The 19,037-nt window shown below is 38.8% G+C and overlaps 1 protein-coding gene across 4 annotated transcripts in view; it reads left to right on the top strand.

The window, feature by feature from the left end:
• enox2 (ecto-NOX disulfide-thiol exchanger 2) overlaps positions 1 to 19,037 on the top strand; it is a 240,416-nt gene that overhangs the window by 103,998 nt on the left and 117,381 nt on the right. For 3 of the 4 annotated variants that reach the window (XM_042492832.1, XM_042492831.1, XM_042492833.1), the window contains one exon: positions 1,634 to 1,780. In XM_042492832.1, the coding sequence (XP_042348766.1) occupies positions 1,634 to 1,780 (147 nt within the window). Of the gene's footprint in view, positions 1 to 1,633; positions 1,781 to 4,382; positions 4,453 to 19,037 lie in introns of those variants that run through there. The other variant, XM_042492834.1, reaches the window with a different exon arrangement.

Genomic DNA, 19,037 nt, shown 5'->3' with positions numbered 1-19,037 from the left:
CAAATGCAAAACTTAAAATCCCTAATAATGATGTTCACATTTAGAGCACACTGAGCTTGATAGTGATGGGGGTCCTGTGGACGTCTGATAGAGCCACATTAATGTGGGGCTTCTGATCTGTTGTGTAATAGAAGGAAAAACAAATCTGTGCACAAAGAGGTGTCATGAATTTTTCATGACTGTAGACTGAGTCTCCCCAGGACCCTGCTCTGAATTATAAACAAACACACAACTCTTAAAGACTGGAGAATAGCTCATACATTAAGCAGAAAACACAAGTTAACTTGTTTATCATTTATTAGAACTCCGGAGCAATTTCCACTCTGTTTTTTTGGTTTCATTACTTATGGATGTAAGTGTCCTTATTGTCTTGTATTCATGATATGACTGTTGATTCTGTTATTGTAAGACAACAGTGAGTAAAATCAAGATGCTCAAGAATACCTTACCTCCCTTGCACTGACTGAACTGGCTTCATTATACAGTACTGTACGTCTGAGCTGATTGTAGAATTACCTTTACATCCGTGATAAAATTAGGGTAAGAGTTGTGCTGATTTAGATTCTTTTTTCATTCTTTCTCTTAAACGTTCTTTGTGGCATTAACTTCGTATTTTTCTCACTCATGCTCTTTATGTTAGTATTGAGCCTATTTTAAGTTGACTGAGAGAAAAAAAAAGTGTGTCTGTGTACACAAAAAATATTGATTTGGAGTCAGACATCTAGTGTATCATTGTGCCTTTTCTATGTCTGGGATCGGGACAGAAATATTCTGGTATAGAAAATAAAATTGATTTGCTAAATAAAAATGTCAGTTCTCACAAATCCCTGGTTTCTACTCTGTCCAAACATTTCCTAAAAATGCCCTTTTAAGGCCAGACTTTTAATCACTTTGTGACTCTATGTCTGTATGTGTCAAAATGAGGGAAAGTGTTCTGGTAAAATAAAGAAATAAAAATGCAAAAAAACAACAACAAAAAAAATCACAAAATTAAAAAAAAAAAAAAAAAGCTGAAAGCCAATGTTGATGTCTCCTCCACCCAAAAATGTGAGTTTACTATCAAAATTTGCAGCAAATCGCCCCATTTGAGAACCTGAAATCATCAAAAGTTTTGCATTTTTGCTTAAATGATTTATCGATTATCAAAATGTTCTACTTTTTTTTAACTTAAGTTTCTGCCAATAATGTAATCAATAATGTACTAATGATTTCAGCTGTGCTTTCTATTCACATATAAATCCTTACAAATCAGTTCACAGTCTAACCACAAGCACAATTTAGTAGCCATATTGGAGCTTTTGATCATGATCTTTAGCAGATGGAATTCATTTTTACACAAATTTTAGTTCAAGAATCCAAACATAATCATTTTTCTATCTTTTTAACCTGATAGCGTTAAAGCCTGATCATTGCTTGTGTGGTTTCACCAGAGCCACTGTCATTAGCGTCACCGTGAGGTCTGCAGTGCTGTGTGTCTGAACACAGCCCGCAGGGTTTGGACATGAAAAGCACCGTAGTGCTGGAACCTCATGCTGCTTTCTCTTTTTCATGCTTCACAGTGTTTCCCCCTTTGGTCTGGAGCCATCACTTCATTTACTGTAATGTGGTGCTCTGTGTCATCTGTGTCTTCCAGGACTCAACGCTCTGCCCTTTGATCCAGCAACCAATAACGACCCTCTCCAGTTCAGCAACTCCAGCGGACCACTGGTGACAGAGTGCCCTCCTCTGGAAAACACTGCCGAGAATAGCAAGAAGAGGAAGAGAGCCAGCCTGCCTCCAGGTACTGACCACATCTGCCTCACGAGTATTGCACCACTGCTGCAGGATTATACTGTGGTCTCAAATACACACTGTTTTGCCCTCAGCCAGGTCGCATTTTAAATGCAAGTGCCAGTTAGGCTCAACAGAGAAGGCCTCCCTTCAGAGAACCTTTGATACAATGGCTAGATTTTTTTGACCTTGAGATTCCTCTCCCCCTACCTCTACCAACATCAAATGACTGCGATGAGAATTGTTGCATAATCCTATCATTTGGTGGCAGTATGGGGGGAAAAAAGTGGCTTAGCTCAGTCTTTGTTGTTTTCGATTAGCTTGCCATGTCCTGAGGCTCTGGTTGTCTGGCCTGTTTGGAGGTCAGGCAGCTGCAGCAGGAAACTGCTCCGCTGAGATTTGTGTGCCTGACTGTCTGTTACCGTGCCAACACCACCTGCCAATCAAAACTGCAAACACACCTTCAGCTTTCTCTCATTCTCTCACACACACACTGACCTGTCATATTAACAGGGACGCACTGAGAAAAAGGTGTGTCTGTGCACACCAGCGTTTGTGTGTGCTACAGAGTGTGCTATAGTTAAACAGTAATTTGAGTTAGCGGCTGGTAATGTGTCAAATTATAGAAAGACTTTCTAATTAAAGAATTAAAGAAGTACTGACTAATTAATTGCTTTGTGAGCAATAGAAAGAAGAGGGCCCTTATGAAGGAGAGGTGTTGTTCCATGTTCCCTGCTTTCTTGGCAATGCTAATTGGGCTGGATTAATATTCCACATTAGCACAGACGTAATCAACAATTCATCTATTCTTCACATCTTCACATGGAACAGTTCACGTCTTGAAGTTTAATTTAATTTTAATTCATTGACCATGCCAAGCTGTAATTGGACAATGTATCACAGAGGGTTCTCAAACAAATACCCAATGTATGTCCAAATGACAGATTTTTCACATTTGATGTTATACATTAAGACCGCGTTCTGTTGTAGTCATAAAATTTGCCTCTTTAATTTCTTCACGTTTAAAACACGAGTTCCTTTTAGTTTAAGGAATACTTCACCCACACAATGAAAATTCATGTATCAATTATGTTGAATCTGTGAAGTAAAAGAATCAATTAATAGCAAAAGTTCCTCATAAATCGGATTAACGGTGGGGCATGTTAAACAACAACAAAACTATATCAAAACATCAGTTACAAACTCTCACAACTAGCATAGTGTAATCCAAGTCTCATTTATCCAGTTGTATTCTCAGTGCTTCCCAAACTACACCAGACTACACAGACAAAAACAGTAATTTTACTAAGCTGAATATGGGAGCAACTGGTCAAACGCAGCTTAGAACAGTGAGTTAGTGTTATTGTCTGACTAAAGTGAAACTAATCCGTTAAAACTAAAAAGTGGTAGATCAGCAGCTCCCGTGTTCAGTGAGGTAAAATTACTCTTTGTTAATGAAATCTGGCTGTGAAGAGATCACAGATAAGTTTCATTTTAAGTTAAGTTCCCATCCGACAGGGTTTCCCTGGGTCACTCCATGAGAATATACCCCTTTTACTTCACGTCTTCAAAAATTTTCTCCATTTTTGTATTCTTTGTTCACCTGAGGCATGCAAGAAACACACATAGTATTTATTCCTCAAAATTGGGCTGCCAAAAGTTTTCAGGCCACTGACTGAAACCTTAGAAATTCACAAATCATCCAGACCATATTAATGCAGCTTTCCAATCAACAAGTGGCAACTGTAGAACCCTGCGACATAATGTATGTAGATATATTTTGGGAACCGAAAGGGTTTTGTTTACTGTTAGAATTTTAATATGAGCACCGAGTTCTTTCGTCAGATTTCCCCCTACAGCTCTGTATCCTACAGTTACAATAGCATTACTATTATTCACGATCCCTCAGTCATGTACAACCATGCAGGTTTTTCTCCATTATTGTCTCATAATGTATCATTTTCTCTTCCATTGTCATACTTGCACAGTATTCAGAGCTCAGAAGAAGCATTGATAGCAACAGCAGTAATAGTGAACAGTTATATTTTTGTTTGTGTATGCCGATAAAAGCCCTTCAGAAAGCCTGAAGATAAAAGCATTCCCAGTCTCGGCCATTCTGCACCAAGTTATTTATATCACTCTTAGTGACTCTGAGAACTTTCTGCTTCTAATATTAAATAATGCAGGATGTTGACATAACGTCCTGTTAAATGTTATGGTGCTTTTTTAGGTCCTTTATATATTTGTAAAAGCTGCTGTGAAGACGTGTCATACCAAACCTTACAAATGTTAGTCCTCTTACACTCTTCAACCACCTGTTCACGCTGTATGTCAAATGCAACTTAATTTTGGGTTGTTATTTGTAGTGGAATGATTGTATATTGGTATTAGATTGAGGAAAATGCAAAAGAACACAGCAGTGCAGTCTTCAGCTGAATGTTTGGACCTGCCTCAAAGAAATGACCACGATGAGTGAACATTAGGATTGTATACCCCCATTTTGCATGTTACGGTCGTGATTTCAACTTTGCACTTCCTCTTCCTGCTGCTACCCATGTGTTCGTTGTTTGTCAGTCCGTAAACGTGCACAAAGGTTGCTCAGAGAAATAGGTTACAAAGGAACACATGTTAACATCCACTGTATTAAACTGGGATATGGGAGACTGCATGGAAATGCAAGAGGTCAGTAATACAATTCCTTAAGTCCTACAACTTTAATTTGAAAAGAGTTTTCTGTTATTTGTTTGAGGGCTGAGTGGGAGGGAGAGTTTTTCATTGCAGTGCAAATGCTTCTGAAATGTGCAATTGGTTAAATGTTCAGTGGTTGAAACTTATTTAGAGTTCTAGCAGCTACTGTGTGTTAGTTTCAGTTTGAGTCAAATGGTAGGACGCACAGTTATGTGTGATCTCTCTTCATCCTGGTTCTCAGCTGTTCCTGTCAGGTCTTTCAATAGATTACCATTGTTTTATGGCTGATAAGTGAAGCACATTTAGCAGCCACTTGCATATTTTACCAGCATGTAGCTAGTTGCTGGTGCTAATTTCTGACCCTGCTCCATGAGAAATCTAGCTGGAGAAATCTTTACTCCACTCCCCCTATTACAATAAAGACTTTGAAATGTATTTGGTTGAACCAGATTGCTGCAGAAAGTGAACAGTAACCTGGTTACGTAAAAGAGATCTATAATGCTTTTCCTTCTGTCCTTTCATACATACATATAATGTTACAATGTCGGATGTTCACATTAAATGTTGTCAGTTTTTTAAAGATGAGGTAAACATATGTAAAAGCAAAAACCTAAGACTTCAGACTGTTCTGAATGCTCTGTTTCCAGTGTTTTTTCCAACATTGGCTACAAGCTGCCGTCAGATCTTGACCAAATTATTTATATGATCATCTGCTCCAGGCATGCAAATGCAAGTCATTACATTACTTAGCCTATACTGCTACATGTAGCTACGTGCTAACATCAGGGAAAACTGTAATCTTGGTGGCCGATATCGATCTTTTCTCCCTGACTTCTGATCATATTCCTGCTGGAACATGTCTGGTTTTGTTTTTGGTAACTTTACAAGTTAGTGGTGAAGGTGCTGCTATTCACTACCGTTTATCCTGGCTGCAATGACAGTGCAGAGATGCTGAGATATAGAAGACCCAGAAACCCAGAAATGTATTTTATGCTGTACCACAAAACTTTGAGCTTGTGTTCCTCACAGTCCTTATTTCAGGCATCTAACCAAAACCCATTCAAAGAGGGAATTGGAGGTGCTAAAATGCTAACTCATTTCCAGGTTTTAGGTTCTCTATAGAAACCCGCAATACAAGTATGAACCTGAAAATGAGAATAATAGCTCCCTTTTAGTGCATGTAAATGTTCTGAGTTTTTAACAGTGGAGGTCTTGAGCAGCTGTAGCTGTGGATTCACGGCCAGCCTCCGTCAGGTCCTCCTGCTCCCTAATGGAAAATGGACTCATTAGCAGCCATGTTGATTGAGTCTTGTTAAAGGACCCTAATGGATAGATTATTCTCCATTACAATTGCCAGTACACTTGATAATCCATCATGCTTGTGTGCAAGGCAAGCATCCAACACATACACTTTTCTTAAACATTACACAGCTGCATTTTATTTCAATAATTGCCTGAGAATTTAAGGATGCAAGAAGCAAACTGCCTGTTTGATGTGGCCCATGAGGATTCCAAGTCATTCCAAGTTAATGCCACCCTGCTGATAGATTATTTACTAATGATCTTTAAACCACCGCACCAAGACCAAACAACAAGCAGCCCGATACATAATTAAGAGGCCCTCACCTCCTGTAAACAGTTACAGGCAACGTTTGAAGTTCAATTGATATTCTGTTCACTCTGCCTCAAAATAGAGTCCACTCACTCCACGCTCAGACTCAGTGTGACTAACTCGATATTTTTATTTAGTTGAGTATGAAACAGCTCCAGAGAAATTTCCTTCATTGGAAATCATGCCCACTTGGTAGGAAATTTCCAGCTTGTTGTGACTCTTTTACTTAAGCATGTAAAATATATATTGTTGTGCTTCTTTGTCTTTGATCCAGTGGAATTGTGGCACCAGTTAGTTGTTACCATGCTTTCTCTATCAAGCATTGCTGTTTTAATGTACTTATTCCCTCTAAAGTTGAGACGATGCACTTGACCACCATCTTTGCTTTTTTATCTTTTCAGTTTTCTGCGTTTATATGCACTCTGTGTGTGTGCGTGTATGTGTCTTTTAACAATCCATAATAATAAGTGGTGCCTTGGGGCAGCAGGCACACTGCAAGGATTTTCCTTACTGTTTTTTTTTTTATTTTTATTTTTTTCAGTTTTACAACACAGCCAGAGATGGCCATTTCCCCTCAAGTCACGCTGTGTTTAAGCTGCAGGTGGTGAAGAGAATGAGATTTTGAAATGTTGCTCATTTTTTAAGCGGAGCAGGATTTCCCCTCGTACAATGAATATAAATGCCAGTTTAGGAGCATCCACACAGGCTGGATTTCATTATCCTGTGCCTGTTATGTAAATGTAATAATAATCTTCATTTGTGATGCAGTTCAAAACAAAGTTAAGTGTGATTTGCAGGGCCAAATAGGGACACAAAAGAATTGAAAGGCATCATAAAGAGAACATTTGTAATAAGGAATGCACGATAATATCGGCACGTTTTCGGTATCAGCAGATATTGGATTTAAAGTGATGTATCCGAATCCGCAAACATGCTAATATCTGCCGATACTACAAAGCAATTTTTTTGTTGTTTTTGACAAAGTGAATATGTATAAATCATCAACCCTAAGTTGATGTATTTTTCATTTTTTGCACAAAGAGTATGCATAATATGATACTGATTCAACTACAGAAGAGGCTCGATGATTAGTAAAATAAGGTGGGGCTAAAAAGGAGTTTATATCGATTTTGGTTATCAGCCAAATTAGCTGTTAAAAATCGGCATATCAGATGTCACCTAGAATTCAATTTGGTACATCCCTACTTGCAATGTCAAAATAGAAATAAAATCAGGAAAAACTGGATTTTGTTTGTAAATAAAGAAGTTGTTTACACTTATTAACCAAACAGCATTGTTTGTATCCTTTAGGTGTAACATATTTGCTGGTTGCATCTCCTCCCTCATACAAAAATTGCAACGTTGATTTTTTTTTAAAAAATGTATTTTTAGAATCCAGTATTGTTTACAACATATTTTCCGTTGATGTATAAAGAAAAGATGATACAGTGCTGGAGCCATTGCTCATTGGTGCGTGAAGCCTTAAAAAGTTTGACCTCCCGCAAATTACCCAGATCTTCAATTTGGGCCTTAAGAACAAGCACACAAGAGACATACGGCAGCCGAGCAGCTAATATCCAGTTTAGCGCTCCGCTGACTTGAGTGGGAATAAAATGATTTAATTGCGCAGCTCCTCTAAATGTTCAAAATTTTATTGGACCGAAGGGATCAAATCTCGATAGTGAAATTAGTCATTTCCCAATGTAAGTCAGAGGGAACAAGTCTTTTTGGGCCCATAGGCATCAGGTAACAGACCTTGAAGTTATAGTTTCATAGTTTGGCCACTACAAAAATTCTCTTCGAAGTGCAGCACACTCCCTGGGGGATGTTTTCATGTTAGCGGTCTTCCTGCCTTTGTTAGTGCATTGCTGCATATTCTAGTGCGCTACTGCCACCCATGTGTCTGTGGAATAGTGTGAAATATTGGCAGGCCTATGCATCCTGTCACCTCCTTATTTGCTTGCATGTGATGAACAAAACAGTGATCCATTCGTAGAAAAATGGCTCCATGGCACTACTAGGGGCCTGAGAGCGAGGGCTTTCACAGCTGTGGATAGCAAAGGTCCTGTCAACAATGGTAATGAGGTGTGTTTTCACTCACTGCACACAGTGCTGTGCCTGCAGCACTCTTTAAGTAACATCCTGCACTCTATACAGTTTACTTTGGGTTAATAAGAGTGCACATTTTAGCCTTTAACAGCCCTTATTAAAAGGAACCCTAACAACATATGGGAAATTCTGGTCATGAAACAGAAAAACATAAGTGACATGAGGACATGCATTTCTTAAATAATGAATTCTTGGAGACTGCACTGAGCAGCACGCTTTTAAAAAATGTCTTGAGTTTACCATGTAGAGTGCCTTCACTGAAAACTGCCTGTGTCTGTGCAGCGGCAAATATGTATAAATGTATTTATATGAAATAGCTCTTTGAAGGAGAATGTTTGGCCTTTGGCTGAATGGGTTTCTAGCACCCTTGTAACAAGGTTGTTTGACTTGAAAAAATATTGAGAAGTGATCAGAACCGAGGCATATTTTCAAACCCAAGGCAATGTATATGGATTCATCCAAATTACTTCCAATGCCAAGATTAAAGAAACATCCCCACACTAGAATGTTTTTCTGTGCATGAAAATCAATCAATTACATTTTATCACAAAGGCCAGTTCAAAGCCGTAGTTTTTGCAAATAAAAATAATTGTACTCTCACCGATCCAATCTTTTGTGCATTAACCTTTAGTCTGAGCTGAGAGAGACGTGTTGAATAAAATGCTATTGATTCTTTAGCAGAAAGGTTAATGTAATTGAGAAAGGCGAAATAAGGACACATGTTGTGTCGGTAGGGAATGACAATGTTTTTCAGTCAACAGGGACATCATGACGTGCTGAAAAGTTTTGTTTAGTATCACATCCCACCATCCCTGTGGTCTTGTGAGTTATCATCAATCAACAAGTTCCAGGTTAAATTTCCATAAAACTAAATATAACTAAATATCATTGAAAATATTGTCATTAGCTGCTGACCTCAAGGGTCTGCCCAAAATGTGATGTTCTATGTGCAACTTTTCCTGTGTGAATCTGGCTCTGGAGCCTCCCAATTTAGCAGAACTGCCTATTGTCCACTGTTTGTGTTTGGCTTCTGTTTCTATACGTCTGTTTCTATAGAGTATTTGATGGTATGTGTTACAAAAACAAAATAAGAAAAAACATAAAAGCTGAGCTGCTGGTGATAGAAGTCAATGTAGGATGTATGATAGTTTTAAGTCTACATGTAGGGTTTTGCAATATAAAGTTTTCGTACCAGCAACCGTCAGAAGCAATGATGATTGTTAATATATTCACCACATTCCAAAAGCTCAAATGTCAAGAACAGAAATGTTCTTACACCGATTAGAGAGAGAAATACAACCGTACACCTTCTGTTCTCAAGTTTCTTTCTTTTGCCTTGTTAACTAATCATCAAACACACTTCATACATAGTCAACAGAAACAAAATAAAACTCACCAAAATCGTCTTTATTAGTCTTACCAGTGTTCCAGGAATCACCAAAACTGGTTTGATTAGAATAAAAACCCTTAATTCACTGAGTCAGATGTGAAAATATGTCGGCTATACCACTGTTTTCCCAACTGTCTCTCTCTGCTGCTGTTGCCCTCCCTGTTACTAGTCTTGTAACGTTCTCCCCACCACTCGCAGTTGCTTTGTTTATCAGCTCAGCTGCCTGTTATGCCAGTAGAGACTGACCACTGGAGATGCATGATGTGCACTACAATACATCACGTCAATACAGAATATTCATATTTGTTTAATAAAGAGATAAGCATCTGTAATTTTGTATTCGGTATACATTTTAGTCCTGAGCCTCTGCAACCTCATTTACTGTTAGAGAGACTACTGAGATTTTTCACTTTACTCTTCAAAAGTGATTAATTAGAAGGAAACTGTAAGCTCTGCAAGTATAATTTTCTGCATTATTTTTGTATGCAAAGGAGAAAAAAAAAGAGAGTCGGATTCACTTGTTAATATATTTACAATATCCCCCTGTGAATATTATTAGACATGCTTTCTTTAATGACTAAGGACAAGTTACTTGCAAAAAAAATCTTGTGTTTTTTCTGTGCTTGTTAGCCACTGCACTTTTACCGGTTTGAGCTGTGGAGTAAAGCAATTCTCATTGACTTCATTCGTGGTCAGTTTGTGTTGGAGATTCTGAAGCAATTTTGTCAGTACAAGGTCTCAGATGGGAGTGTGTCGTCTACGCCCTGTTATTTTACTCTAGCCTCCTTTATGATGGATGGTTTTCTGTCTAACTGCTGCTTTCCTGTGTGGGAGCACCAAAACCTAAGAAAAAAACGGCACTTCAGTGAACTGAATGTGGTTTCTCTTTGGAAGAATGTTGCCATAATAGTTTCCAATATCACACGCACCAGTATTTCTTTTGTGGCATTTTTTATTTTTTTGAAAAGTAATGGATTTGAGCATAAAAACACTATAATGTGATGTCATTGACCCACTACTGGCAGGCAAAGAGCTGTTGGAAGGTAAATAATGTAATGGGCTACTTAAGCTGTCAGAGATGACAGTCCATTTAGATGTATTGATGTCCCAGAGAGGTGTGTGTGTGTGTGTGTGTGTGTGTGTGTGTGTGTGTGTGTGTGTGTGTGTGTGTGTGTGTGTGTGTGTGTGTGTTTGGGCTGGGGGAGATCTACAGCTGGATGTCAGTCTTTGTGACGCTGAGGCCACACAGTGACACAAAAGATTTAGAGTGATGCTGATGGATGAGAGACACAGGATGACAGACTGAAGGTAAAAGATGAACTCATTAGCTCACAAACAGGACGTCTGCAGGTGTGTAAGGGCAGTATTAAGGTTACTGGTATTCAGACTGGAAGGAGAAGCTTCATGTTTGTGCAGCACTGTATGTCTAGACTGTATATGTTTTAACTCCAGCAGAGAATAGTGATTGAAATGCGTGCCAAGCTGTGAAGGGCCCTGCCTCTTTATTCTTCTGGGATTCCTCTGCTTCACTCAGAACATAACAGTCCACTTGTGTCTACTGCTGCTCTGGGAGAGATAAGGACTACACATTGCCTCCATGTCTGTATATGTAGGCATTATCAAGCATTTTTGAGTATTTCAAATTTATTTTCATTATCAGTTAATCTTCTGATTATTTTCCCAATCAACCAACTCATCATCTGATGCCAGAAATGTCAAAAAATAGTGACAAATGTCCAAAACCTCAAAAATATTAATTTTGCTATCGTAAAAGAAAACCAGCAAATGTTTTCATGTAGAGCCTGGAAGCATTTTTGCTTGAAAAAAAAATAGGAAAACAATGAATTAATTATGACTTTAATATATAGTAGATCAGATGTATTATTTGTAGTGTTTAGGACCAACACATTCCTACTCCAAATGAAAAATTCTAACAGCATTAGTTTTGGAGTTCAGGGATGCTGTATCAATTGACTCTTATGATATACATTATGTCTCTTCAAAATAAACTTTCATTTTCACAAGAAGTGTATAGTTTCCACTCATTAGATACATACAGTCTCTTTTCCAGGTAAACTTTGAATGTGGTTAAATACTTAGTTTTTAGGTTTACCTCCGTAGTTTTAGGCAACAAAAGGTTTTGATTAGTTTCATAAAAAACATCATGGTTTAACTTAAAATAAGTTAATTTCTTGCAAACATAATGTACCATCATGTGCCACATGTGACTAGTAAAGCATGCTGGACAAACTAGCATATTACGTTGTTATCAAAATAATTCGATTTATTTTTGTGCTCACACAGGACACAAACAGTGGTCTCCTGGATGAAAGTCCGGAGCTTGTTTGACCTATCCGCCTCCTCTCCTTCACACCCATTGTGGTCTTTTTTGCTCTTAATCCTACGGGGATTGCTTTTCACATCAGAAAATTTGTGAAAAGATGTGTTATTGTATTGTGTTATAAAATTCTGCAATATCATCTAAATCACACCAGGTTGTTTGAGATTCAGGTCAAAGTGGAGATCTCTAGCCTCATACTCCATCCGCTCTGATCATCACCAAACAGTGAAATGAAATTGGGGTTCATACTTTATCCCTTTTCCCATTTCTCACTTTCATCATTTTTAATTGTGCTCTTCTGCTCCCTGTCGCTCTGCTGTTTGCTGCAGCGGTCAGGGATTTAGTGCCACTTCACCTCATCTCGCAAAGCCTACAAACATATGAGATCTAAATAATTCACGTTGCCACAAGGCGCTGCGCTCTGTCTGTAGACTCAGGCTCAAGCTAATGGCTGGAGCTCTGAAAAAAGATTCTAATATAAAAACAGAAACCTGGCTTGTTTTCTTTGGCTTGATCAAAGCAAACAGGGCAGCCTTGTTTTTGCACATGGCCTCCCTCATTTCATTACCTTTACACAAAGACTTTGTAAACAAACAATTAGCCCTTAGATGCATTTTCCTCTTCATCCTTTAGCCTAAGGGACATAAAACTCAAGCCAAATAAGTTGTCTCCTTTTTCATTAATATTCTCAGATCCATTTTGGGTTATTATTTTCAGCTCTGCTAAATTGATTTCTAATCAGGACATGGCCTGCAGGCTGGAGTTTAAAAAACTGGCAGTGTTGTATTAACAGCCCCTAAACAAACATTATCTTCTTAGATTTTTTTCCCTTTTTATATCTAATTGAATTAGCAAGTATTTAATAAGTGTGTAGTTTTCCAAAAGTCCTTGGATGATATGTGTGTAGTTTTACAACATATTAAGGGCCTACAACTCACACAAGTAAATCTTAGAAAATCGAGCGAAGCATAAATAAAAGTTGTTTTTTTTTTTTACCCTCGCATTTTGTCTGACATTAAAGTGTCTTTATGTTTGTCAGAGTTGTAAAAAAGACACTTTACAGTACTGTGCAAAGTCTTCAGCCACCTTAAACTTTGTTATTTTAGCAAGGTTACAATGATCATACATATTTATTTCTCGATAGTCTCATTGCTAAAATACAACCAACTTGCAGGCAACATGTATACACATACAGTATTAAAACACATGATTCAGAGTAAAACTTTAACAGGCTGAAGTTTAGTGTGACCTTCTTTTCCACTTAAGTCTTGAACTCTCTTGGGAAGACAATATGAGATTTACAAAACTAATTTTCTGGTGTATTTACAACAAGTTGCAGCATGTGCAAAGTTTAATATTGATTGTTTGAGCTGCATTTTGTTATGGTTGTACAATTCCACGTTTCATACTAAATATTCACGTCAGTCTGCAGAAGCTATTTTGTTTTGACTTTTGTGGTGTTTTAATGCATTGTACATGTTCTGTGCATTCCTGTATTCAGTGTTGTAACTCAGTCGATTGATAGAAAATCGATTGGTTACTTTTTGTCATTTTTCAAGCAATTTTTTTATATATGATGTGTGTGTATATATATATATATATTGGCTATATATATTGGCTATTATTGGCTATATATATATTTTTTTAACTATTTGTTGGTTCAAATATCAGCAGGATATTCAAATTGATAATGCAGTTGATTATGTAGGGTTTGGAAGTGTATGCTATATTAACTGGTGGTAAATTAATTAACTGGATTGTTTTTACAACAAGCTGCATGGATTTGATTGATTTATTTTAATGTTCTGCTGCGTGCATGTTTCAGAAAATATGTCGCGCCACCTCCTTGCCCCATGTATTTCAGCCAAATTTTTTGTGGATTTTGTCTTTTATTTTGCTTTTGAATATTTGTAACGGGCAGCATAGTGGTGCAGTGGTAAGCACTGTTGCCTCACAGTAAGACAGTTTTGGGTTCGCCCTTCTGTGTAGAGTTTGCATGTGTTTCCCATGTCAGCGTGGGTGTTCTCTTGGTTCTCAGGTTGCCTCCCTTAATCAAAGACATGCGGGTTAGGTTAATTGTTGACTGTAAGTTGCCTGTAGGTGTGAATGTAATGGCTGCTTCTCTCGAGCCGTTTTTACACCATGCTTAAGGCCTGATGGGAAGTCCCTTCTTTACGTCAGAACGAAATGAACCAACTTTACACAGAACGAAACATCAGTGGCATCATGTTGCTCTAGTGTGTAATTATAGACTGCATGTCGGCATTGTTGAACCAAAAGAGGCGTGACATTAAACACAACAGTGTCAACCTGTTGTGTGACATAAAACATACATGTCAGCAGCGCTTCATAAACAATAACAATGACATAACATGACAATAACCGTCATTTACCTTCTTTGTTAGCAATCGTACATGCCATTTGGGGAAAACAGTGAAATTTGGGAGCTCCTTACCCTCTGAGGTGAGACCATTCTTTCCCCCATTCCACGATCATGTCTTTTATACAGAACAGCAAGCCTGCATAGCAGCGTGATATTCACACCTTGGACAGGCAGTGTAAAAAAGGCTTCTGTGTGTCAGCCCTGTGATAGTCTGTCTGTCTGAATTACCCCACATCTCGCCCAGTGTCAGCTGGGATTGGCTCCAGCCCCTCTGAGACCCTGAATAGGATAAGCGGTTTTGTATAATGAATAAATGAATGAATTATTGCTTTTGTTGAATTAAAAGGCTGTTGAAAACAAATGCAGAGAAAGTCAAGTTAAAGTAAAAAATGCTCTCATGGCTTATCTATACATCTTTAAAAGAGGGCTGCAGCACTTGATCTCTATCTCAACCCTTCTCCTTTTTTTTTTTAGCAAAAATAAAATCTGTCATTTTCTCTTGTTGAGGGCATGTTCTCCAACACAAAAGGATGCCCCGAGATTTAAGGGCTCAGAGGGTTCAATTACAAATGTAAAGGCTGTAGAGAGGTTTAATCTACAGTGTTTCTCATAAAGCCACCGGCGACTGTCAGATTTCTGCACGTCTGAGAAGACGGCCCCACAAACACAGAGGAATAACCGCTCTCCGGGATAGGTCGGATTACCCGATGAATTATTTATATTGTCTAGGTGGGCGAGCTTTGTCTACTATAAATGAAGCTAAATTTGGTTTCATCTAACCTCTGGTGTTTCTGAACTCATTTAAATTGTACGAGGAGACCATTGGGCCCACATTACAATACTTCTTCCCTCTGCTATAATTGAAGATGGGAATGTTGGCCAGATATAACACGACACCATATTATACAGCATGTGACATGTTCGGCTCTCCATTACATACGCACAGAGCTGGAGTTTTCTATATCTTTAAATCTGTTATAAGGGAAAGCAAACAATAAGCGAGGGAAATATTTTTTGGGCGCTCTGTGTTGCTTTTTGTGTCTGTTCTCTTGGTATCGTCTTTGCTCTCTCACGTCAGTTACCTCAGCGAGAAGCTGTAGGAATCTCCCTGTTTTTACCCAGCACTATGCTCACAGCAGCATGTTCATCACAGAGACCCCGCGGCTCTTCTTTTCTTCCATCAACACCTCTCCCTCCATCCAACCTCCCCCTCCTCTGCCCTTCTGTCTTTTCTCTCAGCCTCCAGCCGGGTTAACTGATCCACACCAGCTGCCTCTCACTGCCTGACATTAGTGCTCTAAACCAGTGTGCTGAAAATCTCCTCTGCCTCTCTTCTTTTTTGTCATCATCCTGCCACCTTCTTTTCAAAGCCCCCTCATTTCACATGGCTCTGTGAGAGGCTACTGACGAGTAGCGGTGCAGAAAAGCTCAGGTGAATAGTAATTAACCCATTATGAACCGTCCCAGTTTATCTGACTGAACTGTGGGCTGATGGATGATTGGATACACACAGCTGAAACACCGTTTTGTGCTTGTTCATTTCTGATTAATTATGAGGAGAAAAAAGAAACAAATGCTATTGGAGGAATATCCATGTTAGTATTTTAGTGTTCTGTCTAGAAAATGTCCGTTGTTGTCTATCAACAAGGCCCCATTTTTACTTTATGTTTGGATGAAATCCAGATGAGATTTACTCCCACCAGTGAAAATCAAGTTAGAACATTATCAACATGCCCATTTTGTGTTCTTTTATAATTTACAAGATGTATCATGAGCGAAATAAGCAGTCATCACAATGATGGAGCATTTCCGCCTTGGAACTGCAGTGCAGCAATCTTAAAACACAGATTCTGACAACCAATCTCGTCAACCTGCAGGGCGAGGCTTCCCATGTCATCAACATAATGCTACAGTGAAACAGTTTGACTTTCACTTTTACTAGTCAGAGCTTTCGATCATTAGCAGCACAATATGTACTGTTTGATAATATAGTCAAGCCATCAGCTATTGTTATCTATTACCTATACATTACTAATGTGGTGGAGCGCGGTGAGCAGGCGAAGGGACGGCCGAGCTGCCGGGCGAGTGGCTGAGAGGCAGGTGGAAATAGAGGTGGGGACAAGGGCTGTCTCTTCTTATTCAAAATTTGACCATATCCTCAAACATAGTTAATTTGCGAACTGCTATGACCTCTTCAAATTCAAAATTTACAGTATTTACGTGCAACAGACCATTTGAAGTGATCCAGCAGGGGCCCCTTCAAAATTTTTCTCTCAGCTTGAGCTGTTGTGCCCTCCTAACCTTTCAGTAAATTAAGCTTAAGCAAAAACGCTATGGTTGTTTTTCACGAAGAAAATGGAGGACACTGGTTAGCAAAGCCATTCTGAGAGGACAATATTGACGCAAATGCATCTGAGAGGTGGCGTGTGGAAGTTTTTTGGGTTGTACACGGAAAGACGGAAAAGTAACTAAGTTTATTCAAACTCTGATATTGTACAAAGCAGCTGTCTTACTCTACATATTCAAATTATTTTGAACAATATGTATAAAGTTTAAAAAACTGTTTACTCTTGATTTTTTTGAAAAATAGACAGCCCTTGCAAAAACTAATTTGCATATCTGCTCACTCTAAATGAAGCAAAGGTGTAGAGTTACATATAAGCTATTTAAAGCCATGAATGGATTTATATTTCATTGAAAAATCTTCTAAATTTGTCATTTCGATGACTTGAAACAATGTCAGGAGAAGAATTTCAACTGCACATAGTCACATGTTAGTGTCTGTGTTGGCTAGATTGCAAATCTGATTACAATCCATCTTGTTTTTCCCAGGCTTCATGCAAATCAGGGTCAGCCCCACTTCAGTCCAGCTGGTGGTAATGCATCTGAAGCCGTTTAATAACTGCCAAATTGCCAAGAGAATAACAACTTGTGCACTTCAGCAGTTCAGTTACAAAAACATGTCAGCTAACATTAGTGAACAACTATCCATATGCTGACAGTAACACATGATTAATTGCATTTATGGGCAAAGTGTGAGGATTAAACTTTTATTGTCTACAAGCTGCTCCCTCAATATACATACAGATAAACACTGTCTCACCCACACGCACCTTTCAGTGGTAGAACTGATCAGATAAATGCTACAACAGCGCCTTCTGTATGATCACATATGTTGAAATCACTGCAGCCCTTTGGTGATGAAATAGGCTGTCAACAGGGAGAACGACAGCTAATGCCGGTGTAACTTTAGCTGCCATTATCACTGGGGGGCATACCACGGGGGAAAGGGGGGCAGAGGCTGTAAGTGGAGAAGCTTCCACAGACCACTCACTGATGTTGTTTTAGTTGGGGGAAGTAAAGCTTATATTTTGACAGATGTTTGCATTTATACATTTTCAACACCTGGTTACAATCTCAAACTGAGGTTGAAGTTTGAGGGGTCTGTTTAAAGGAAGTTTAAATGGGGTCTAATCAGTAAACAGAATGATTATCTCAGCTCTCGGTTGCCACTTCCTGCTTAGTGCTTCAGGGTATCTAGTTTTCCCCAGAAGTCTCTGAGAGGAAATCCCCACAGATTTTTTCTGCTCTGTTATTCCTGCAGCTCACTGGGCATCAGGAGGCCTGTTGAGCTTCCCTCATAGTGTGCCACCCAGCCATAATTAATGCATGATTGTACCAGCCTACACACGACCGAGGGAGTGTTTGTTAATGTCAGAAAGCCAAGTTAGGTGACACAACATAAGACATCAGAGCCAGGATACAGAAAGTGGAATCACATTTTGACAGACAGTACAAACTCGACTTTTTTCTATTATTTTTTGGTAAAAACTCAATGAAATGGCATGGGAAGGCTGCACTGTGTCTGACCATGTTGTGAGACTGCTTTTGAAGAAACACAGCATGTAAGCAAGCAAAACTTTATTTACACGCCACATTGCTTGTCAGGGGAAATGCAGTGCGCTCAAAAAAAAGAGTAAAGAAAACAAGAGTATACACAACTAGAGATGTGTATGAGTGTGTTTGGACCAAAGAGGGAATTGTGAAAGAGACACTACTTGCTCAAGATGTTGGATTGATGGCCAATAACATTTTCTTTAAGGCAGTCATTGTATTATTTTTGCAGGTGTAGTTGTGCTTTAATTGCTATAACTGGCCTGAGGCTACGCCCTGCTCTCTTTCAGCTGCTCACTGAAGGATCCCCTCCTCCCCTCTGTTAGATATTGAAAATGAGTCCCCGTTTTATGACTTAACAGCAGTAAAATGTGGTTTTGAGGTCTTAATGTTACTGCCTGAAAACGACTATAGGTGCAAGTGTTAAAAAAAAAAAAAAAAAACTGCCTTCAATTGCATTCACAGACTTGAAAGAAATGTGCTGCTTTTATCTTTTTCATTACATATTGCTCTGGATATTAGAGTTGTATCCAACCCAGGAAAACCTTGGTCAACTGAAATTCTTCCTACTTTTAAACCAGTCAGTTGGTCGATAGGGGGAAATATTCAGCATTTTATCTCTGGATTAAGTAAGTCTGCCACAGTGCATTGACCTGTTAGTGTTGTGTGTCCACCAAAGCGTTTCTACAGGGCTCAACATTAACGCTCAGTCATGGCAGGTAAACTCTGTGGGGCAAGCGGAAAGCCTCCTGTATTTACCCGATCAGGCAATTTACAAATAAATGTCATCTCGTGTAACCTTATGTGTAAACAAACTACTACTATCTGTCTCCCCACTCGGAGTTTACCA

Source organism: Plectropomus leopardus, chromosome 9, assembly GCF_008729295.1.
Source record: "Plectropomus leopardus isolate mb chromosome 9, YSFRI_Pleo_2.0, whole genome shotgun sequence".
Taxonomy (NCBI): domain Eukaryota; kingdom Metazoa; phylum Chordata; class Actinopteri; order Perciformes; family Serranidae; genus Plectropomus; species Plectropomus leopardus.
This window is presented reverse-complemented; position numbering and strand designations above follow the sequence as displayed.